The following is a 25,374-nucleotide window of genomic DNA, read 5'->3' as shown; positions in this document are numbered from 1 at the left end:
AAAAGACAATTAGATATGAAGTCAAGGGAGCATCACTTACACACACATGGACACACACGCCTGCAAATACACAACGCAGGAAATATAGGGGAACACACTCTCATCTTCATATCCCCAGGTATATGAAGCGGAGATATTAATAATCAGGATGTTACAGAGTGATTAAAATGATTCCAAATGATGAGTGTGTGTGTGTGTGTTTTGAATGTGTGTGTGTTTCTGTTAATTAAGCTGAATGATTTGATATGACACAAACCGCAATGCTTTAATGGTGTCCTACACTTGATGCAGCTGGAGGGGACGACAGTTGATGGGGCTATAGGAAGAGACAGGGCGATACACACACACACACACACACACACACACACACACACACACACACACACACACACACACACACACACACACACACACACACACACACACACACACACACACACACACACACACACCCTGCATAAGAGGAGCATTTCTTTTTTTGACATAATTATCTGTGTCATCACTTATGAGGCAATTAAACAAACATCAGCTCCTATTTCCTCTCCCTCTGTCTCTCCTCTCTTCTTATTGCGCTTCCTCATACTCTTCTCTACTGCCATCTGTGCTCCCATTGCCGCTCCTCTGCTCTTTTTATTTAATCTTCTCCTTGCTCCTCTCTTCTCCTCTCATCTCCTCTCCTCTCCTCTCCTCTCCTCTGCTCCTCTTCCTCCCCTCCTGTGTGACTCCAGACAAGGTTTCAATTTCAGCATGCTGATTGTCTCATTGCCGACTCTATGCATGTCTAACACTTACTGGCACTCTGGGGACCAGCAATACACACCATAGAATGCCTATTACACTCCCACACGTTTCTGGTGAGTGTGTGCTCCTGTTAGTGTGTGTGTGTGTGTGAGTTTGTGTGCAATGGGTGATGAGGGTGTAAAATGCCTATTACGCTGAGAGTCTGGTCTCTCTTACACTGGAGAGAATTCTCTGGCGCCTAAAGAGCAGAAAATTGCAACGCTCCTCTTCCTCACTCCCCATTAACCTGCTTTTGAAACAAAGGCCTGACCAAGGTGTGTGTGTGTATGTGTGTGTGTGTGTGTGTGTGTGTGTGTGTGTGTGTGTGTGTGTGTATTTTCATCCATGCCCATTACTACTTTGTGCCATCACGGGTAAAGCACCTTGTGGGCCCAACCAAGCAGAAACACCATGTTCTCTTTGTTTTTTATTTTATTTAACCACTTTGTACAGTCTACTTTTTGCATACTGCAGTACTTTACATAATAGCACATTCTGTTTACCATCTTTTCATCGCTCTATTCAGTCAGCCAAATATCGAGAAATGTATATTTTTATGCCCCTAAATGAACTTGTCACTCATTTTTTCCTTCTTTCCTTCTGTCCTACATAGAAAATGGCAAAGGGAGATGGCATCTTATGAAGAGCTTCGAGATGACTAAAGCAGCGGGCATATTTGTCTAATTTGCACAAAGACATCCACATCAAAGCACAAATCAAGAGCCAGGCTTATTCAATGGATTTTTATCAGTCTATCCATTTCTTGTTCTTTTTTCCAGCATCCCTTTTCCTCTTTCTGTCACATTCCTCTTTCTCTCTATTTTCAGAGCGTTATTAGGACATGATAAAAGCGAAAGGGATGTCATGACACGGGACCCCCTGTTAGCAATAGGAGGCGGGAGAGAAAACGAACGAAAGAATGATGGGGGGGGGTGGGGGTGGGGGGTGTGATGAAAGAGATTTGTCTGGAAATTATTGCTCACAAGGCATTGATTCTCTGCTTTAATCTCACACCGTGTGCTCAAATTTCCTATTAGGGAGATGAAGAAAAGGAGAGAGAAGGAGATGGGTCTTATTCACATAGGCGGGGAGGTGAAACTTGGCATGTCTCTCAGTGTTTCTTTGGGCAGACAAAACATACCATTTCCCTTATTCTAGAAAGAGGAGCGATGTCCAGAATCTCTATGTTCTTACATGTGCTGTCTCACTTTCAGGCCATTAGTCTGCTGTAAGTAAACATTGGAGAGCTATTGCTACAGAACCGCTGGAGGGTCACATAGACCAACACACGGCAAGCCACCGACAGCTGGTATAGCTGCAAAGCTTCCTCCGGTTAGCGAGGATTAGCCTTGGCTATAGGTAATCAATAGCTGCTATCAATTCCATACCTCCAACTGATGGTTAAGGTAAAGGAAACAGAGAGGAGAGTGAGGAAGAAGGCAGCAATAGAAGGAAAGAACTTTTTAATGCTGCAAGGAATCTACCTGACAATACTACCTCCTAAAGTAATGTTGCTGCTTTCTTCTTTGTGTGAGCATGTGTGCATATAGGCTGCCTTAAATGTCCATCTGTGAATTGAATCATCGCGGCCTGAGATTAGTGGCTGCTTGGGCCCAGTGAGCGCATTGCCTGGTTACAGTGGCTCCGGCTTCACACAACCCTCCTCCCATCACCGGATTGTTTGTCTTAATGCTGTGTGACATGGCCCATTGTTTTGTCCATCTGTGGTTAAGAGTCAATGGACAGAGGGTGTATGAGGGGATTGGGGAGAGAAAAGAATGGAGGTGAGGGAGAAGAAAATAAAGAAGAGCAGGGGTGAAGGGGGGGGGGGGGGGGGGGGGGAGCAGAAAAAATTAAAGAAACGAGATTGGGACAAGAGCTGAAAGGTGAAAAAAATATTTAAAGAGAAAGATCAGAAAGAGACAGTAAAGGAACAGATGCAATAACCCTGTGATTTCAATATGGTCCTTGGACTTTACATTCACCACTTCCTTTTCCAGGACCTTCCAGAGGCTTTCAGTTCCATATGGAGTGGGGCCCTAAGCTCTTTGTGATATCACCAATGTGAAAGACGTCCTGGCTCTACGACGCCAGTCCCCTCTTCAAAGGGTTAAGTCATATTTAGTATGCGTCCTCATAGCCCCACGGCTTTGTATTGTAAATAAGACTAATGTGGCATTGGTCAGGTATGCTAATTCAGATAATCAGCGCAATTTCTGCAAATTATAACTGTCAGTGTGGTGGGCACAGAACCTTGGCGGAAAACATGAGGGAACAATTTAGCCCGGGTAATACCCCTCCACCAAAGAGCTGCTCAACTCAAAGAAAAACAATCGGCCTGAGCCCATACCGCCCCGACACACCATTTCAAAAATAGTTTATGGTGAACAAGGCTCATTTTTTTCTGAGGCACAAGTCAGCCTGCTGCCCTTTTTTTCCTATGTGCACACACAGACCGCAAAGTAATTATAATTCGCTTGGATGGAATTATTCAAAAAATGACCACATCTTTTACTCCCTCAGCCATAGAGAATATGGTTTTGGGAAATTTGGGGTAAATTGCTACTTGCCGAAAATATAATAATATACATATATGAATGTGTCTTATTTTGATTTGACAAATGATTTAAAATGTAGTGTATTGTCTCCAACTAATTGTACAGCATTAAAAAAAAAAAACTACATACTTCACAAAAATCCTCTTGGGTAACATCACATCACTCTCATCAGAAAAGTTCTCCCCAGGAAGTGCATTTGACTCATGTTGGGCACATAAAATCACATTCCAAGTTTTTATTATGCGAGGAATGGATCATGCCTGACTGAAATCTGTGGACTTTACCTTTTATGTAAGTAACTTCCTGTTTCGAAGTAAATGAGAAAGAAAAGGTCACGAATAATTTATTAACTGTAGGCAAGTAAGCAAATCAATATACAATATGATTGGCTGCCTTAACCTATTAAACATCTTATCTAAACATAGATATCTAATGGTGAAATGCAGCAGAGGGGTGGCATATGCAACAAACGCACAAAACTGTCCTTTGATGAGCCAGTCAGCTTGTCTCACCTACTACATTCTGACTTGAAAAAGAAAATGGCCTCCACTGCACTAACTCTAGTGGTTAGCTAGATCTGGGTGTGTGTTGCATCCTTTCTCTCACTGCTTCGGCCATCCGTGAATGTTTATGTAATGGCCACAAATTACTGAGACAAACCCTGGAAATAGACTTCTGTCTGAGGAGAGACCTTCTTGAGAAAAAGAAGAGAACCGCTGGAATGGCGAAACCACCCCCACCACCCAGAGGGAAAAAAAGTACAAGATGAAGGAGTGAAAGTGAGGGAGGAGGGAAAACCTAATACCTCAAAAGATGCCTTGGTGTCATCACATTGAAATGCTCTTTGGGAGACAACAAAGCCCTTTACCACATTGAAAATTGAATGATTGTTTTTGGTGCATTGACTCAATTCACACACATACAGTTTGGGTTGGGTGAATTTGGAAACAAGGAATGTCGGCGCACTTGGAAACAAGCAAGATGGCACACTTGCACTCTGCCCATGTTCCATCACTTCCTGCACACACACATATGGGGATAATAAGTGTCCATTAGGCTCACTTCTTAGCCTACAGCTGCTATGTAAATGGTTAACACAGCTACACTAATTTGACTAGGACCAAAAATGTCCCAGAGCCTTATCACTCAGAGAAAACAAAAGGCCCTGGCAACACACACACACACACACATATGTACACACTCACACATACACTCACATGATAAAAGTGTTGTTGGTCCCTCTAAGTCAGAAGAGGTCTTTTGTTTAAAAGGGGGACTCAGACAAAGAGGGTCCTCTCCCTCCCTCTTTAATGCATGTCGGATGGTAGTGGTGGTGGGGGTGGGGGGTGGGGGGGGGGGGGGGGTTATAGAGGCATGGAGATGTGTGGGTGGTGGGGTGGTGGAGGGATGGATGACAGGCCAGGCTCTCAGAAATAATTACCTCCATAAGATCCCATCTCCCTTTCCTTTTTGTGAGGGACAGAGCGAAAGGGGGAGAAAAAAATGACAGAAAGTAAAGTATGCAGAAAAGGCTCTAGTGTTTCTGCTTGGTCTGGCTTATGAGGAGCTTTACACATGATAGAGCACAGGGCTAATGGGCAAGGATACACACACAGAAAAACACACTCATGCACACATACACAAACCTCCTCACAGTGTTCTTTATAGCTAAACAAATGGTCAAATGGTTGAGACAGCGGCAGCCACAGAAAAACAGTCAAAGGGAGAAAAATCACTGTAACAACTAAACTTCAGAGACTGTTAATGTCTCAAAAGATTCAGCTAAACAAATTTTTCAAGTTATAAAATCGATGATGGAATACCCATGACTCGCAAACTGACATATTTTTCTTTTTCTGCTTGAATTTTACTGAACATCTCTATTCAGGGCATAACTTTGTTACGGGGTGGAGAAGGGCACAAAAAAATCTAATTTCTCTAACAACTTTTGGACGACCCTCAAAGCAAAATGGCCTCCAAGTCCTCCATGTTGAGAGGCAATTCATTTATGCTTGCTCTTCTGATGCAAACTGGCATTTTCTATAAACTCAATTTTCTTTAACACTTCTAATTGTACACAGAGAGGGACGATTTATCTCGGTAATGTGGGCACAGTGGACCTTTTGTTCCTGAAGGACACCGCAGAAAGATCATGGTCAAAAGTTTCTGCTGTACAGTCAGTGAGAGTCAGCGCCTATACATGCACAAGTAGATAAGTGTGCGCACACACACACACACACACACACACACACACACACACACTTCACTCTCACTTCACAATGGTATTTACCTAGTATAAAGGATGAGACGACTGGGCCCAGGTTCTGGGAGTTACAGACTCAAAAGGATAACAAAGAGTGTAAGGTTATAAAATAAACATGCACCAGCAAACACATGCATTGACATTCACACAATGCAGTCCAGTAGTTACTTGTACACTCCTGTCTTTGTTCAAAACACCTATACCCTTGCGGTGTGTCTCTGCAGCACTGTATCCTTAATTAGGCCATAAAATCAGCATCAAAATTGTTTAATGAAAGCCATTCACATGTACATAAAGTCCAGAGCATTAGAACTCTTATTCCCAAATGGGCCTATAATTATCTGGCTCAGTTCCAGGTCCCAGGCTTTAAGAGAAAGATACCGGTCAGCACTTAAATTAATCTTTTTCATACCAGTCTCTAATGAACAGAAAGTGCTCGAGTCAGGAGTTGCAGCCCCAGAAAACTAACAGCACGCATAGACATGCACATACACACAAATAGAGGGTCCTTAAACTGAACACTGGCTGGAAATGTTGCCTACAATAGAGCCTTTTCCATCGGTGAAAACATTCACCATCATCTATCACTATAGGAGCCTAAAGCAGCTATAATATACATGTTCTTCCATATAATATAACTTACTGTAGCATGTAATGTTTGCATGTGTTGTGGTGTAATCTAAAACGCAAAAGGGCTCAGCTAAAAAGCAGCTAAAGATATACAAAAGAGAGGGAAGCATGTTCCAAATGATTGCAGAACAAGAATACAATTGTGATTTATTAAATTTACTTTCAGTGTTTGGTCTCTGGTTGAAACTCTTACTCCTTCCTTTGCCTATTCCTGCCAAAATGTGTATGGTCTACAAGGAAATACATCTGAAACACTTACCATGTACCTTGTGAAAGAATGCTGTTGTTCCCTAAAAATTATATAGAGTGGGCAAAAGGAGGGCATCCAAAAAGGTGGCTTAGCATTGTGGACCCTGCCAGTGTCCGCTTAAGCTTTGCACTAGCTTCCTCATGGAAATTCACCATGTGGCATCAAAGCCAAGGTATAAAATGAGGCATCAAGCAACAAATATGGTGTGTTTTAAGAGTGGAACATTTGAAATAGGTGCAGCGGGTGAATATTGCTTTTGACAGGTTTAAAACCTGGTTGTGCTCACTGGTTTTAGATGTAAAAAGGAGAGGAAAAAAAGGCTTGAAGCTGGGCTTGTATTCTGGATGAAAAAATGGACAGGAGCAGGAGAGAGCGGGAGATGGAATAAGCAGGACAAAAAAGGAGAGAGAGAGAAATACAAAAAGAGAGCAGGAGAAGAGGGTGGGGGGCTATGTTAAAATGTACGGTAATGATTTATTTTAGCATGCTTTTCTGCTGCACCCCAAATCTCACCGAAACTTTGATCCATGTGTAATTAAAACCAAACGTACGCCGGCAACAGTCTCCATTTCAGGATTGGGAGCTCTTCTCCTGTTCGTGTGTGTGTGTGTTGGGATTCACATATGTTTCTAAGCGCTGGGCCCCCATCTGTTTTGGGAGTACATGTACAGTATAAACAGGACACTTTGGGGAGAACAGATTCATGTTGAAATACACATACGCACTGACACACACACACACACACACACACACACACACACACACACACACACACACTGATGGATGTATGGACTAATGCTATGCTGGAATGCTATTCAAAACGTGTTACCCCCCACCCCACCCACTCCTTCAGGTCAAGCAAAGCAAAAACAAGTTAAGCGCTCATTTTCTCCCGGCAGCATTAACATAGGGATGACTAAATAATGGACCCTGACTCTTGGTCTTCTGGTTTAAATTACAGCACAGCCCCCTCCCCTTACACCCTGCAACCCCTCACCAACCATCCAACCCCCACTCAAAGAAAAACGATTAATCTTTTTTTTTTTGTCTCTCTGAATGTTTTACAGTTCTGTTACACTTATTAGCTGCTGGCAGGACGGAGAGTCTTAAATGAAAGCCAAATTGCTTTGGTCATGAGAAAGGAAATGAAAGCTCACTCCAGGGAGAGACTGTGTAGCCGTAGCATACGTGTGTGTGTGTGTGACTAATGTATGTGTGTACAGGCCTTTTCACTATGAGATACTCCCAAGGTGAAATTTCATAAGCTGACTGCTTGCCTGCCTGGGATGTCCCTGTGCACAGGACAGTGTGTGTGTGTGTGTGTGTGTGTGTGTGTGTGTGTGTGTGTGTGTGTGTGTGTATGTGTTGCAGATATAAGCGCGGCAGCCTAATAGGAACAGTATGCTCATTTTGGAGAGATTAGGAGGAATGGACGGGTCTGTATCGAGAGACGTGATCTGGATATGAAGGCCAAAAGGAGGGAGAGAGGGAGGGAGGGAGGTTTGACAGAATAAAGAAAGAGGTGGTGCAAGAAAAGAAAAAAAGAGATGGGAGGAGTGTAATGAGTAAAGAAAGGTGGATCTGACTTCAAACGAAGAAAACTGACCACCACAACTGGAATCAGCATTGAACTAAAATCTAAAATTTAAAAAACAAATCAAAAGCACAAGCAAATATGACTTTAAGAAACAGTATGTGTACTGCACCACAAAGAAAACAGGTGGCAATAAAAAAGTATGAAATGTGAACACAACCGAAACCTTAAAAATAACAAAAAACTGAGGTGACAACAACTTAAACAAACAAAGCAAGTCATAAAGGCACAGACCTTGGCTGGAGGGGCACTCCTTGACGTGGAACAGCTCGTGGAGGCTCAGTCCATCCTCGTCCCCTCCCAGGCCTTGCTGATGCAACTGGAGTTTCCTCAGTCCTTCATTCTGCTGGTGGCGAGCTGAGCGGGCGTGCTGCACCAGGTTGAGGCGGGCCTTGGTGGAGTAGTCACACAGTGTGCAGTAGTATACACACGAATCCGGGCTGTACGCACTGTCTTGCTTCTGCAAGAGCTGAGGAACAGGAGAGAGCAGATGTTAGATGGTCTTCCTGTTTTAGGACAATTCAAGAATTCTCACAGCTACATTTATTTCCTCTAAGCATTTTCTTTATTTACCAGTGTTTTTAGTAATTGTGATCTTACAAAGATATATGGGTGAACACTTGTCTGCAAAATCATGTTCTTTGTCTTTTGTGTTTCATGGCTATAAAAGCCTTCCCTTCTACTCTGCCACCAGTTTGGTCCCAAAATGCCCAAAAAAACCCACTTCCCTGGCTTCAAACAAGTCAGGAGCAACCTCAGCAACTTGGCCTATTATTTTCTACAGTATATATTCTTCTCAGATTACCGAGTAATCTTTGGTATTAGACTTCTGTTAAATAACATTTTACCAGTGTCACCGTAGTTCTAGTGGTGTACTAGTGCACAGTGCTGAAAAAACTACAAATGAGGGCAATGATTAAATCCTATTAACAAAGACTTTTCTGTTTTATAATATCAAATACAGTGAATACTATTAAGACAGTAACAAACATTCAGACACTACACATTCCAAATTAACTGGATATGTTTTAGGTGACAAAGATTAAAAACACACAAAGAGTCAGATAAGGGGTTGAGTTCAGAACACTATTTTTGTCTTTAACATGCACATTGTCCAGCTCTCCTCATTGTTTGCAGCTGCAGGGGTTTCTCATTCAACGTGTGCTGTCAGTTGCAAGCCCTTAATTTCCAGTTGCCTCTTTAATGGCATTGCAGCCATGCAAAGCTACCCCCTACCTCGATGTGTGCGTGCGCACAGAACACACACAAACGCACACACAGCCCCCATCCCACCTTGCCCTACTCCCATACACCCAGTCAAGCCAAGCATATCAAGTGTGCCTCTGTTGTTGCTGCCGGGCTAATGAACAATGCACAAAAACAAAAGGCCAGGCCAAGCTTTTATTATCTGATCCTCTGTGGGTGGAGGGGAGGAAGAGAGAAAGACAGAGAGAGGGAAAGAGACAGAGACACAGAGGTGGTTCACCAATGTTAGTTTATGCTTTAAGATTTATTCATACAGCCATGTGAGAAACAGGTGCAGGGTTCTATGCATGAATTAATACACATAATGGCATGTGTGTGCTTTCTAACCCTACTCTGTCTCCCATGGCTCCTATATGAAGATGTTTCATTCTTGTAGCACATTACAAGTTAACTAGGTAATATTTTCTCCTGAGCATTGTGGCATCATGTTATATGGAGCAAGAAGAGAGAGATTGGATAAATGCATGTGGGTGTTTGTGTGTGTGGTGGGGGAGTTGGGCGGAGAGGCGGGGGCACAGTTAGCTGCAGGTGTGTGAGTTCTAACCCCCATCTTCCTCCTTTGACAAACAGGGATTAGCAACATAGCTACAGCCGCTAACACATCTTTTCTTTCTATCTCTCCCTCTTTCTTTCTTTTGTAGGAAATCTGACGAGGTTTTTCTCACGAGACGGTGGGACGTCCCCTCGCAGTCAGAGGCCCTTTCAGAAGTCTTAAGTTTTAATTAAGTCGGAGTTGTCAGAAGAAAGCTCCCCTAGTCCAGAGCTCAGGGCCATTAATTACAGCTATCTTTGTTTCTCTGTGAAAAGAGGCCTCCCTCGCTCCTTCTCTTTGCTTCTTTTCTTTCTTCCCCTCCCTCACTGGGCTGCTGAGCCTTACCGTGGAAACCACACACACACACATGCTCAAGGAAGCCAACACATGTATATCACATGCACATGCATACACATGAAGGTTTGAGTCCATGTCTTTTCATTGAAATATAAACTTTTCTGATTGCCTTTGCCTTCCTTTGGGAGGTTTTTCAGGCACATGCAACTGGTAGAAGACCCTAGGGCAGACTGAGAACAGGCTGCAGAGATTATATGTCCCATCTGGTTTGGGAACGCCTCGGGATCCTTAAGGAAGAGCTGGAAAATGTTGCTGAGCAGAGGGACGTCTTGACTACCTTGCTTAACCTGTTACCACTGCAATCCTTCCACAGACAAGCGACGGAAAATTGATGGATGGATGGACCAAGTATCTTGTTCTGGCCCTTCATAATGGTCTTCGATATCCATGCTATTTGGTACATACCATATACAAAAGCCCCTATCTTAATTACGTCCTTATTGTGATTCACTCTGTCATGAATCATTGCTACTTCAGTATAAAAACAACAATACGTTTCACTGCTCTCCGGTATTTCTTCTCTCTCTCTCTTCAAGGGTGTCTGGATTCCACTCCAATATACTTCTATAGCATGACTATTCTGATAGAAAAGGGGGTAACTAAGAATTGAATGAAAAACTGGTAATCAAACAAGGCCTTTCGTTCCTCTAGTGACAACCTTCAGTATTACATTAACAAAGAAGAAAACCTCTTGTGTGACAAGAGTATGTTTTGTTAGCGAACACGTTCATTTTCTTTTGCAGAGAAGACAGGCATGATAGTTGAGAGTCTTATCAGGAGAGACAGGGTTTCATTGGAATCATCCTTGATAAGTTCCAGTGGTTCCTAATGGCATGCCATTAAGGTAATTACACTGGTTTGAAATTAAAATTTTCATATAAATCAGCAGTGGCTTAAAATGTTTGACATCCTTCAATGTCCGAACTTATATATATACATTTTTTTTTTAGGATTTGAGGCTTGGGCAGAGAGTAGCTGGATGATATACTTGGGGTTGAGCCGGGCTGCCAGATAGGTTTTGGCCTAATATTAATTTTCTCCCCATCAGCACATTCCAGAGGGTTTGTTTAAGACCTAAACTAGAGGGCTGCCTGTCGCTCTCTGGCACTCTGCAGACCTGAAATGCAGGCGGTCTGGTGATCACAGGCCAGAACATCCATGATTTATGAACTTTTAAAGGAGCATTTTGACTCCTGCCAGGCGTGGGCTGTGTAATGCATATTCAAACACACAAACACACTGTTCCTGCTCCTGGGTTTGCGCCTGTGTCTGTCTGCTTGAAATGTGTATGTAATTTATGCCACAGCTGATTTGTGCTTGTGTGTATGTGTGCGGTACATGCGTTTGTATTATATGAGCCTCTGTGAATGCTTGTGTTGTGTGTGTAGAATGGTAAAAAGGACCATCCCTGTCAATATGGCACCTCTCCAGAGTGCCTGGTGGTTAATTGTTGGGGATTAGTGTTTGGCAAACAACCAAATAAGCGAACACTCCCTGTGGGCCAATCAAAATCAGCTAAACAGTACTCCCTGGGTGGACCTAAACATGGCACAGACGTTTCTGGATGGTGGAGGATGTGAACATACACACCCCCATACACACAGAATGCAAATTACGACGCTTGGGACTTCCTGTTTACCTGTCAAAAACACAACATTGTCAGCCCTGTTGATGACACACACACACACACACACACACACACACACACACACACACACACACACACACACACACACACACACACACACACACAGGCACTTGTATGAAGAGGGGAGGAGAGCCAGTTTGACAGTTAAGGGAAGCTCCCTTGTGTAGTGGTTTGAGTTGCTGTGTGTGTGTCGGTGTATGTGTGTGTGGGGGAGAGGATGACAGAGGACTGCATTCATTATGCAGAATGAGATGTTTACAAAACACCTTTCTCACACACGCATACACCCAAGCGTACACACCTCCCCTCCGCTCGCTGCCTGGGTTTGTGGGGACGACAGCAGCACTGCTGTCTCATATTCATTTGTTCTATCTATGGTGACAAAGCTGCCTCATTAACTGAATTCTTAATAAGCCAAGAAAAGGCATCTCCTCACAACTTCTTTTATCTCTCTGTGCATGTGCATGAACATGTACGTGGAAGTGTGTGTATGCAGGTGTGTGTGTGTGTTTGGTTTTTATGCATCAGTAATTTCGACTACATATTTTTTGATTTTACCTCACAAGTGTGTTTTTGTGTCTGTATAAAATTCAATCCTGCTTTCTTTTTTTGTCTTTGCTTGTGATTGTGTGTGTACACTCGAAACATGACAAAAATATTTTGAAAGACGCGCAAAGTAGTGGGGTTGTGGTTTCGTCCATAAACCAAATTAAAAATTAGGGTATTCAGTGCAAACATGACATTTCCTGTCATTAAGTGTAGAACCAGGCAGCTAACGAACACATAATAAAAATAAGAAGCCTCCACTGCCGCGGCTATGTCATAATAATAAGCGTGTGTGTGTCAGAGCAGGTGTGTACAAGTTTATACATAAAGAATGAGTACATACGTTCTGTTTTCCTATTTGTGTCCGCTGAGATGTGTATGTGCATGCATGCAAATGTGCATCCCACACATTATGAAATGGAAAACCTCTTTATGTCCTTTCATCAGTGTTTTTTTAGAGGAAGCAGGGAGCTTGTTGTTGGGTATACCTTCTTTTTGGAATGTCACCAGCTTCCGGTGCCATCCCCTGGGCCCCTGGGGGCCATCAGACACAAAAACAGCCCCACTTGGCCCAGCAAATAACAAAAGCGTGTTTTGTTCCTTGAAAGTATTTTAAACACATACCAGCAATGCCTGGAAGGCTGCCAAGTGTAGAATTCCATCAGTGCTACCACCTCCCTAACACATGTTACTGCTAACCGCCGCTCAGCCCCCAAGACATAGATGTAACGCAAGATCACTGCCAATGGATTCACTGGCAGACTGCACTGCTGAAAAGAGATGCTAAGGGCCCAGGTATGTGCCATCTCACTTCCACAGATAAAGAGAACAGCAAAGTGTATAGAGAGACAGATTCAGTGCTGCACACGCACAAAAACAAATATGCAAATAGTAGCCACATACAAAAACTGCTGAGTGCACACTGCGTATGCACACTATACACACAATGCACATCTCCTGCTTGTCTCTCTCTCAGTCCTACAAGGCCACTGTGTGTGATCTGAAGATGCTGGAGACACAAAACAATACCAGAAAAAAATCCCTCACAACCCACCCAACCTTCTTTTGTTTTCTGATGGTCGTTGTTCCTTTCTTTACTACCAAGGCTCTCAATCTCACAGAGAAAATGTTTCCTGGAACTAAATTGCCTCTTCTGTTTCTCCCAGCTCTTTCACATATGATTACAGTGCTGGGGCCTGTCGATGAGGAGCAGGGCCTGTCGCCGAGCTTAGATTAGGTCACCTAATAATAATAAGTATCCATTGCATAATGGCCGGCGAGCCAAATAAATTAATAATCACAATCAGTCTTTCATACTAGCTTTCTGCTGCTCTTCTCCACTTCTGTGCTGTCTCTCTCTCTTTCTCTCTCCCTTCCACTTCCCTCTTTTTCACTCCATTTCTTCTTCATTCCTATTTGCAATTTGTCAGCAAAAATGAGGAAGCAATAGTGATAGCTTTGTGAGAGCTTGGAAAATAATGTAACTCTAAAATCCAGTTGATGGTCTTGCTCTCCATTTTTTGACTCCCACACATGGACACTCACAAGCACATACACACACACTTGTAGCAGTGACGTAAGTGTGTCTGACGTATAGGGCAAAGGTCAATCTGAAGTTCACAGCTTCCTGACCCCTGGCCCCTTTCTTGGAAAAATCCCTTCTGACTCTCTATCTCCTGCTCTCTATTTTGCCCCCCCCCCCCACACACACACACACACAGGCATACCAGGGTAAAGAAACAAGAAAAATATTTACAACATGATCCATTTTTTCTGGTCTTAGTCAATGAATGTGTAGGAAAAAACTTTTTTGCGTCTCTAGACACAGTTCCCACATCTTTTTAATTGTATATTGTACTGACCCAGTAGTTGGGAAAAACAGATTATAGGAGAGAGACAGACAAGAACAAATCTTACATACTCATCAGTGCATGTTTGTGTATGTGCGTTAGGTGTCTTGAAAGCCAGCTCACCTCCACCCCCCATGAAAATGGATCAGTATTTACATTAGCATTAGATTTAGACAGCATGGCTCAGCCACTTACTCCCTATTAGCCATCCTGACCTTAGCCCATTAGGGTCTAAAAGCCCCCGCTTGTCTCCATTGCCGCCAGGTGAGACTGACCAGACCTCCCCATTTCCCTAAAACATATTGCTGCTGAGATTATCTTTTCCATCGACTCACAATGGGACAGACATCATAAAATGTTGAGATCAAGATCATCGAAATACTAACATGCTTGTTAGCATTTTGTTAGTTATCTTTTTCCAGTGCTGTGCAAGGGGAGGGATATTGCTGAAATACATGATTTTGGGTAAGGTTCATCACTTTCCATTTTTCCCAACATGCAAAGTTGCTTTTGGGAAATCAAGGCAAGGCCTAATTGACAGGATGTATGAAGAGAAAAACAAAAATAAAGGGTCTGAAAATCTGGGGCTTCAGCTTATTGGCTGGTACTATCAAAGAGGTTTGTACTACACTGATGTTGTTATTAACTAAAACTGAAAGGGAAGAGAAGGGAAAATAACTTAGCCGAGAGGAGCAGAGATTTTGCCAAGTTTGTTTTTCTTCTCTCTGTTCGTAATGTCCTGCTGAAAAATGTCTACTAGAGAGAGTTAGACAAAAAGAATGACAGAAACATACAGTGAGAGAAACTAACTGATAGACTGAGAGGCAAAAAAGTGAGAATCTATGACAAAGAGAACAAAAGAACAAGAGAGAGAGAGAAAGAATGATAGGGAAGAATCTACACGAGCGAAGTCGGGTTCAAATCACTAATTACACATTCCTGAGCCTGTGAAGGGGAGTATTGTTTTCCAGTTAGCCCCTACCCTGTCGCATGGTTTCACTTAGCACAAAACAAAAGGTACAGGGAACAAAACACAAGCCTAATACCAGGCCCTCCTAATGACAGAGAAATGGGAGAAATTATCCCTGGGGTGGATCCTCGTGAGAAAATGGCTAGTGATTACTGGACAAAGGGAGTTCATTTTGAAACTGTCACAAAATGGCAGACTGTCTGCTTCTTTCTTTTAAGAGCTGTACTTATTAAATGAGTGCGCTATCATGCTGTGTTTTCGATACACCACTGCACACATGGCCTGTTTTTTTATTTACTTTAAATACTACAAATGTATAATGTTACAGAATCCAAATCCTAACACTAAAATGTGTTATTTCAATACACTTCATAGAACAAAAGGAGAGGATCAGGCCTTATTCCTAGCAGCCAATGTGGTTTGTGTGTTCAAGCTGTATATAAATGTGTGTGTGTGAGCACACGTTGGAGTGGTACCTCTGCCAGGGAGAACACAATGAAAGGACCTCTTCAGCAGCGCCGTTTTGCATAGTGCCACAGGAAATAAAATGCCTTGCAGTTGACCTACAAGATGGCACACTTGATCCCTCCCTACTTCTTTACAGAAGGCAGCCAGTTTCAGTCTGCGCGTCTCTCCCTTTGTCTGTATTACCCCTCTATATCAAAACTCAAACATTTAAATAGTGACTATGTATCGCAGAGTACACACAGATAACAGTTTTTGTAACCATTTCTGACGCGTCACATTAGACAACCTGGGGTGTTCTGTCTACCCCCATAAACCCATAATGATGAGCTCTGTGTTGTTCCGGCAACATAGAGGACCCTACCATTTTCTGCATGAGCCAGGGGAGGGAGGGGGTGTAAGCTGATAGCGGTGGCAGCACTGGGCAAAGTAGCCTGGCTGGTAGTGTTTGCCCAGGCCCCGACGGTCTAAAGGAAGGATATTGTTTTCCCCTGAAAAAGCCTCAGCCGCAGTCCGCATACCAGCGTCCACTCAACATACCAATGGGCTCTTTGAAGATTACTCAAATGTTTGCCTTTGTTCCCCTACCCCCAACCCCCATCCGCCCCTACCCCTAGTCCTAACCTACACTCCTGCCAGAACGAGGAAAAGAAGAGAAAGGACAGAGAGAGAAAAAACAGACTTATATCTTCAGAAAACAGTGGGAAAGCAATACCACCCTCAGCTGCACTCAGATTCAAAATGGCCTCTGTATGGGGATGGGCAACCACTGAAAGGAATAATAGCGCTATGGCCACCAGCATAGTAAATCTAAACATAAACAATAGAGAAGGGCGGCGTATTAATTCATGGTGTCACGTTAAATGCAAGTCTCCCATCTGTCTGCTGATAAAGTGCAACCTGCTTTTAAAGACAGTCCACTCCTCATCCCTGTGCAAGTAATTCCACAATTAGAGTTGAGTATGATAATTCCAATGGGTTAATTTAACTAAATGTGCTGAAAACTCAGTAACCCCACCACCACCACCACCACACTCATCCAACCCACATTAATCCTGAACAAGTAAGTGGGCTTTCTATCAGGTCTATTTCAAAGCATTAGGGATTACCTCGCAGAAACTAAGCTGCTTGAACTCACAGGGGGTCAGCAGTGTTGTGCTGCTGCAAGGATGGAAGACCAATGGTGGAGATGGATAGACAGCAGGACAGGTCAGTTCCTCTTTCTCCAGCTCTCCAACAACATCCCTGAATCCTTCACCCTCCCTCTTTCTCTCTCTCTCTCTTTTCATCCCTGTGTCTCTCTCTTAACCGTATAATCGAATATCTCCCACTACTTATCTATTCACTGAGCACCTAATGGTTAAAATCAATTACAGCTGGAATGCTGAAATGCTGAATACTGGGCCACATGCTGATAATGACAGAGAGAGTGTGAGAAGGAGAGGAAAGAGAGAGAGAGACTTGGGACCATTCCAAGGGAGGCACAATTACCTCCAATCGATTGATTATTGATTTGGAAGGGCGTTGAGGAGTATTTCAGTTCAACTTTGTCCATATCAATATCCTGATAGCTTCATGAGAGGGGAAAAGCGTGAATGTGGTATCTAAATACCATTCTAAACCTGATGTAACATTTCAGACTATTTCAAGAATAGAACACCTAATTGTCCCTAATTGACACATACAGTATTAAGATTGCTAAGACAACTTTCAATGAAATTAGGCACTTTAAAGTCGTTAAAAGTAATGGCAATGACATTTCACAAAAATATTTATCCAATCGTGCTGCTATGTGATCTGTCTGAAGTGGCTCTGATCAAATCAAGGTATCACAAGTGAAGCTAACGTTCCCCATGAAAGATCATATTTGAGATCATGCACCCTCTTTGATTATATCAGACTTTTTTTTTGTTTTTATTTTTTACAACACTCTTCCTGTCTTTGTCCTAACAGGATGATCAAGACCCAAGAGAGAAAAGAAAGGATAGAGCGGTGTTGAAGCTGGAAAAAAAAAAGGTAGGAATTGAGAAGACAACTATGTGAGTAGGGGCCGTAAGGATGGAAGAAGGTGGAGGGAAGTGTGTATTTGGGTGGGTATAGGAGGGTTCAGATGAGCCAAGGGGAAAAAAAGACAAAAGAAGACAAACTCCTGCGAGCTCCTTTGTTCCTGCATCCCAGCGATGTTCGCTTCCTTCTGGTGGTCTGGAAGACACTGAACCCCCTTCACCCCCACCTATACACACTCCACAACCCCCCTTTTCTGCTATCATTCCCATACCTGTCAGCCCTGATCTGCTTCACAGTCCCCTGCTCATGGACAAATGGCTTGGCCCAGGCCCAGCCCAGCCCAGCCCAGCCCAAATGACCCACAGCTCAGAGAGGAGTAAGGATGATTATGAAGGGAATCACATCTGGCTATTAATATAAGAAAACCAGACCTGTCCTGTTTCTTTGTCTTACACACAGAAAAACACACCTTGCTACGGGAAAAAACATCTACCATCGCTGCCTGCAGGCCTTAACTAATGCACTAGAGAGTCGGGAAGTAGAGAGGAGGGGAGGGGGAAGCTGGCTAGGGTAATTAAACATTACAAGTGTCAATCAGGAGCTGGACCAAAGCTGGACATTGCACACACACACACACACACACACACACACGCACACAAATGCTTTGCCGACCATCTGGTTAAGGGCGAATGGGCGAAACTCTTATTAATATCTATGAGGATTATTTGGAAGAAGGGGGAGGGAGAAGTCCGTCCATTCAAATCTTTCTGTCAAACACACAAAGCGACAGCGTTCACACACACACACACACACACACACACACACACATGCACACACCTGCTTTTATACTTTAATTAGCCGCCACCCTCCGTCCCCCACTTCACCACCCCCAGACCTCTGAAAGATTTCCATTGTAATCTCCACGCAGGTGAAATAGGAGACGATTTGAATAATCTACTAACCGGCAACTCTTTGCCTAGCAGAGAGAGAGAGAGAGAGAGTGAGAGTGAGAGAGCAAAAGAACAACTAGTAGAAGTGAAAAATGAAGAAAGAGACAGACAGACAGAGAGACAACCCTTCTGACAAAAAACACTGAAGTGAATTCATTTTTCTGTTCGGGTTTACAGCACTGAACTCTCGGCGGCAGGCTGCATCAACCATCTCCATGACAGAACATGAAAATCTATATCTTGCAGTCAAGTAGCATCTAGTGTGAAGTGTCTGCGAAGATTCATTTTTGAAGAGAATAGTGACTCTTTAAGTCCGTCTGCGAGTGTGAGACAAGGACGCAGTGATCAAGAGCCTGTGTCTGGAACAAGCGGACATAGGCTCAAGTGGAAAATGGTAACTTGATAACTAAGACTACTATTGTGTATGAGTGTGTATGCTATTACTGTATGTGTGTCTCTCTATAAATGTATGTAATGTCATACCTCTGTATGCACATGTGCATTTATGTGAATGTGTGCATGTGTGTGTGTGTGTGTGTCATAAATGGTGCCATGCATTTGAAATAGATCCAGTCTCTTTTCTATTCCGGGGAATAGTACAATGGCTTTTTATGCAAATCTATGGGAGTCTATCTCCTGTCCATTTCCCCATCACACAAGTCCAAATGACAGTCCAATAATTTGGGCTGCATATATATAGGGCCATTTGATTTTCAAATGAGAGTGGGCAGGGTTGACCCTTGTTAATAGCGATGGCACAGTGGTAGACTTAATATCACAGATGCATAAGCACAGCCATCTCCTCTGAGGGAGGTTGAGGGGAATAAAAAGTGTGTGTGTGGGGGGGGGGGGGGGTGGCCCTTTGGTTGATGAGAAAAATAAAAATAAAAAAATACAAAGGATATGATGAAAATGGGAAAAGGGGAGGCTCTTTTTTACAAATCCAGTCCCCTCTCCTCTTCTTTTCCTTCCATTCCTCCCTCCTCCCATCCCTCCACTCGTTTAATTCCCCCCACCCCTCATTTCCCGGCTATGGTGATACCAAGAGGATCATGGGTAATGAGATGGCCTATCTGTGGCTCCCCAGGGGAGAGATAGAATGAGAGAGCGATTGAGAGAAAGAGAGAGTCAGAGACAAAACAAAGAGAGTGGGTAAGACAGAGGGAGTAAAAGAGTGTGAGACAGCATCAGGAAGAGACAGAGGGAAAGAGACACTTTCTATCTCTGTTCTTATTCTCTGTACGTCCCACTAACAAAGTGCTCCATCTAAATGTCCTCTCCTCCCTCTCTCCCTCCATCGCTATCATAAAAAGTGGAGCATTTTATAAGCCTAGGATTCTGAGTTCAAAGGAGAGTGCGAATGAAGAAAAGCAAAGGGGGAAAATAATGAACAGAAAAACAGATATGGAAATGTGCAGTGGACCCCGGACGTCCATTCCCGCTTGAATTATGACGGAAAGCTGGACAGACAGGGTGGGGTAGTGGTGGTGGTGGCTGAGGACAGTTTAAGATTTATTCAGACAGCCATCTGAGAAACAGGTGTCATGGCCTATGAGTGTGTGTGTGTGTGTGTGTGTGTGTGTGTGTGTGTGTGTGTGCACATGTGTGTGGTCCTTGACCATGCCACATTGACCATGAACATTCTCAACTCCTAATGACCCAGGGGCAAGCACAGCCCAGATCTTAACCTCAAAGCTCAGTTAGGACACACACACACAAACACAAATGCTCACTACAAACTAAACCCCCTACTTAGCCCTGCAGCACTTGTGAATGGCACTGACAGATTTACTCCTGTCTCCATGTGTATTAAGGCCAGTGTTTGTTATTAAAAATCATAAAGAAGCCATAAATCATCATATTCAAAGCTAAGCCAAACACAAGCCGGGCCAGCTATGGACACGCTATGCTATGGCAACATTTAATGTAGAGCTTACCTCACAGGCTGCTAGCTTACAAACTCTACGTTAAAACATCTTCCATTTTGTAATTTGGATTTTTTTCTAGCGGATAAAGACTTGACAGCTGTGATAATACTAAATAATAATGAGGTTATATACATACTTGAATAGTTGAATTCCAACTAAGTTCAATATAATGAGAGATAATGTGGAAAAACACCTTGTGCAGTGGTAAACAAACAGGGACCAATCAGAGTTCTTACATTTCCTCTCCAATAAGCAGCGAGGCGTAGACCTCCGCTTTTTCCATATAAGGCCTATGACTTCCTTCGCCACCTGCTGTGCCCTGGACACCAGATGACTTGATGTCCATGTGCTGCTAATGTCATTTCCCTCTTGCTGTTTCAAAGTCTGGAAAAAAACACTTGCAAACTCTCAATTCCCCTTAGAAGTACTCCATCGCTGCTACAAGGCAGCCATAAAATCGCCTGAATATGCTTTTTGTTTGTATCTTCAAATGGTTTCCCATGCCATAAAGATATTCTCTGTTTCCAAAAAACCAGATGGTAAAGTCGTCAGCACTCCGATCTTTTATGCACCCGGCCAAGCTACCTCCATCCCCATGTGCTTTTCACCTCTGCCAATACATAAAAGGAGAGGTGTTTTTCTGGTCAAATAAAGAAATGATTTTTTCCCCCTCCTTTTGCTCTGCCGCTCTATGCTTTCTCTCCCCCTCTCTCTGCTTTACTACCATATGTCCAAGGGTAAAATAGTGGGATTTCTGCCAGAGGCATTAAAAGCGTCATCTGTGGAACAGATTTGTTGAGGCCTGTGGGGTAGGTGGGTAGGTAGATGAGGTACAGGGTGTGTGGGTGCACAGAGGGGGCATTGGGATGCCTTGGCTAAACTGTGATTGTGCTTCTTGCGTTTTACATTTAATCACAACTGATATAAATAGCTTTCTTTGCACAATTAAATGTCTGCCAATGTTCAATGTAGCCAAGTTAAGTTATCTGGCTATTAGCTTATATTAAATCAACATAAAGCTAGGATGGGCAATTCTTTTCAGAAGCATCTTTTTAAAATATTTTTTGAAATTCTCTTTACGTCCCAACAGCAATCAATAAATCAAATGCTCTGATAGAAAAATGTAAATGCCGGACTGTAATAAGCACGGCCAATCATTTAATTTGGTCCGAATTCAATAACTGGCTGTTGAAAATGTGTTTTGGGGAATTGGTTTTGGAAGGTGGCCTGCAGGAAATCCTAAATCAAGCTGTCTCTAGCTAGTTTCTGCAACATTACCTACACTGGTTTTAAACTGCTGTCAAAAGAGGCTCAACACTCTAATATGCATGCACACATTCATAAACAAAAAGGAACACACACCTATGCTAAAGTATTCTTCTGACAGTAAGGAGATCCTGATTAGTGGGGATGAATCCTATAGGGGAGGACCTCAGCTAACGGAGGCCAATTTGCAAGCAGCCTGTTAGTTATGTTTTTTATAAATCAAAAGCATTTCAATGTAATTAGTGAAAAAATCCCTGAGGATAGATATCTTCAACTCTTCCCATACCAAGTTCAGCCTTTGCCAAACTGTCAGACAATCCCGTGTCAATATGTACAGTACATCCAGTGTAAGTCAACTATGACTGTTTTAAATAACCACAAGAATTCCAATGTGCTTAATCTACCCAAGCCTTGGAACCGTAAGTAAGAATTGGTCACAGATTTCGGAAAAAAATGCAATTCCTTAAAGGTTACTGTGCAATCCAGGAACCTCTCTTACAAACATGACTGAAAGGAGTGACTAAAGTCTGGTGGGTCAGTGGAGTAAGACTCTTTTTAATAAATCTGAGAATGACTTTTATAAATGTAAGGTTTCAGAATAAAATCTTAATCCAAATCTTTGTTTTTCTGTCTCATCTGAGTTTCTTCAGTAAATCCTTTTTTTTATTACCTCTTACTACTGTTGTTACATTTAAGGTCCAACATACACACACAAACACCTCCCACTGCCAAATGTCAGTACAGTAGTAAAGAAAACCTCATTAATGTAATGCACTTGATCCTGTCCTGTAGGTCAAGGCCTCGGAAATGTAACAGCATCCTATTAAGCTGAAGGAGACGTCAGACAAACTAAATCACCTTAAATATACTGATGAAGGGAAAGATGCCAAATATTGGTTGTGTTGGAATTTCTTTGCAGACACTGTTTATAGCTCAGAGTGTGAAGAGTTTAATTTAAAGTTAAGTAAGTGGCTCTCTGCTCTGATGGACAACTAGTGTGGTAACCCTATGACAAGTCATGACCAAATAATCCCAAGCAAAATAAGTTCACATATCAAAGGAACTGGGAGAGTTTGCAGGTGAGCTGTGTGGATAAATGTGTCTGTTTCTGGAAACATTAATTATGAAATATATTTTATAAAATACATTTACACGTGTATACTTTCATTTTTTTTTTTTTTTTTACAATAATTCAAAAAATACAAACATTGTTTTTGTTATTACTATGTGTATTTGTGCATCGCGTATGGATATTTTAAGAGTGACATGTATAGAGTGTGATCTGCTTTCATTGTGTCATTGTTCAGTATGTTAATATGGCTCTACACCCTTATCGTGAAAACAAATTCTCTAATTATTCCAGAATTATTTGCAGCTGGGGAAAAAAAACAAGCTGGAAAAACAGCTGAAGATAATCAAAACTTTTTGAGACAAACATTTGAAACTTGCTGATCATACGTGACTAGTGTATAATTTACAGTAACAGTAGTGCCAGCTGGTCATAAGCAGGACATATCCCATATCTGATGGAAATCATCGTGGGTACTCTAATCGTGGGTACTCTAATGGTGACCTTTTCGTTCTCTGTCATTCCATTCTCATGGGAACTATATATTTATGTGACACTGCAGTTAAGAGGATGGAGCTAATACTTTATAAACAAAAACATGTGGGTTATTCATGAATCTGAACTTAGAGTGTGTGGTGTGTGTTCCCCTCAGATGCCCTTATATCTGTATAGTGCTGTATGTTATGAATCACATATAATCAGTGTCCTACAGAAATACAGAATCTCCAAATTATTATTTTTTTCTTGATAAAATTTCTTTAGATAACCATGTTCTTCCTCACATAGAGTCAATGTGTTTTTTCATATGGATTAAAGAGATGACATTAAGAAGAAGATATACTTTATTAGAGAACTAATGTTTCTGCAGGACACTTACAACATGGAAGAAGAGCATTTTTTTTACCTTGTAGAGGCGGATAGCAGCCTCATGCCTCTGGTTGGTGGCATGTAGCCTCAGTTTATCCACGCTGTTGCTGTAGTAGTCACAGGCATTGCATTTGAGGTGCACTGGGTTGCCAATGGCCACACACTTTAATCTCCACTGGTTGGCCTTCCCTCCCTCCTTGATGTGGGCCACCAGCTGGTGCTTCTGCATGTGCTTGTCTGTCTTGCAGTGCAGCTGAAAGTTGGCCTTAAGCTGCGTGTTGTAGCTGCAGAGCTTACACTGGTAGACGTCGCCCATCACGCAGCGCCACTCCTCTTCGGGCAAAGAGCGCTCTGCATTGACGTGGGCGTTGAGAGCCTCCAGGCTGTCCGTGGAGTAGCAGTTGCACACAGCGCACTGGTACAGGCGCAAGGAGGGGTCGTTGATAGGTGGCGACAAAGAGGAGAGGGAGGGATCTGATGAAGACATACCTCCCATTCCACCCGAGGACACTAGAGATAGGTCGTCTGCCATCAGCTGACCACCGGCAAGACGCAACTCTGCTGATAGGTCAGTATTCACTACAAAGAAAATTAGTGAGAACGCAGGTTAGAAAGCAAAGGGAAATACAGAGAGCTGTTTAAAAAGTAGGGCTTTCATAAGGATTACATACATGGCAGGCAGTATGCACAGTGGGAAGGTGGGAAGGGAATGGTACAAAACAAAGAGGTATGACAGAAAGACAAAGCTCTGATGAAAATGAAAGGCTGGCATGCATAGGGAGGGATAAAGGCTAGAGAGAAAGAGAAAAGGCTCTTTTAATGAAATTAAGTGTGTAGAGAGAAGTAAGTCCTCTATGCAGGCCTCTCACACAAAAGGATTTGATAAAATAAAGCCTCACAGAGGACTAGGGCTCCTTACAAAGTCTTGTCTATAAAAAACCTTAATAGGATTGAATCAGGATCAATTACAATCATCCTTTTCAACTTGCTAACTCGCTCATCAGGTAGCTTTAATTACTGCTCTCAGCAATGGCGGGACAACGGTTTTAGGACTCCAGGCTTTTCTCACATCCACACACAGATTTGAAAAGCTGATCAATGCATTACACATATTTTCTCTTTCTTCCACCCACCGACCCTAGGACAAAAAAACAGATCTGCCATTCATACAAATGTAATTAACTCTTTCGTTTGATCCCTTCATTGTCTCTCTATGCATGATACCAAATCTCATCAGGTCTTTTTCAGATAATACCTAAACACGTTGTTTGGAGCACAGAGGATTTAACAATTACACATCATCTGAATAGTCCCCCCCACCCCCCCACTATAAGTACAATTCCCCCAATTAGTGGCTGACTATATTAGTTTTTGTGTGTGTGTGGGTGTCAGTATGTGTGTGCTGGTTTAAAAAAATAAGCATATTTTTACCTGAATGATGTCAATGGTAAATTTAGAACATATAAATCTACCATTGTGTATACATGTAAGCATGTAAGCATTGATCCTTCATCTATGAAGGCATTTTTGTGTGGATGAATGAGTATTTGAATAAATAAATATCCCGCTCACACCATC

The 25,374-nt window shown here is 42.6% G+C and overlaps 1 protein-coding gene across 3 annotated transcripts in view; it reads right to left on the bottom strand.

The window, feature by feature from the left end:
• zfhx4 (zinc finger homeobox 4) overlaps positions 1-25,374 on the bottom strand; it is an 81,333-nt gene that overhangs the window by 30,530 nt on the left and 25,429 nt on the right. For all 3 annotated transcript variants that reach the window (XM_038726083.1, XM_038726103.1, XM_038726094.1), the window contains exons 5-6: positions 23,834-24,375; positions 8,310-8,544 (exon numbers count right to left, since the gene is read on the bottom strand). In XM_038726083.1, coding sequence (XP_038582011.1) covers positions 8,310-8,544; positions 23,834-24,375 — 777 coding nt within the window. The remainder of the gene's footprint in view (positions 1-8,309; positions 8,545-23,833; positions 24,376-25,374) is intronic.

This window comes from Micropterus salmoides, unplaced genomic scaffold, assembly GCF_014851395.1.
Source record: "Micropterus salmoides isolate LMB-PRFRI ecotype aquatic unplaced genomic scaffold, ASM1485139v1 Ms_hic_scaffold_1, whole genome shotgun sequence".
NCBI lineage: Eukaryota > Metazoa > Chordata > Actinopteri > Centrarchiformes > Centrarchidae > Micropterus > Micropterus salmoides.
Note: the sequence above shows the minus strand (reverse complement) of the source record. Positions and strands in the feature narration are given on the sequence as shown.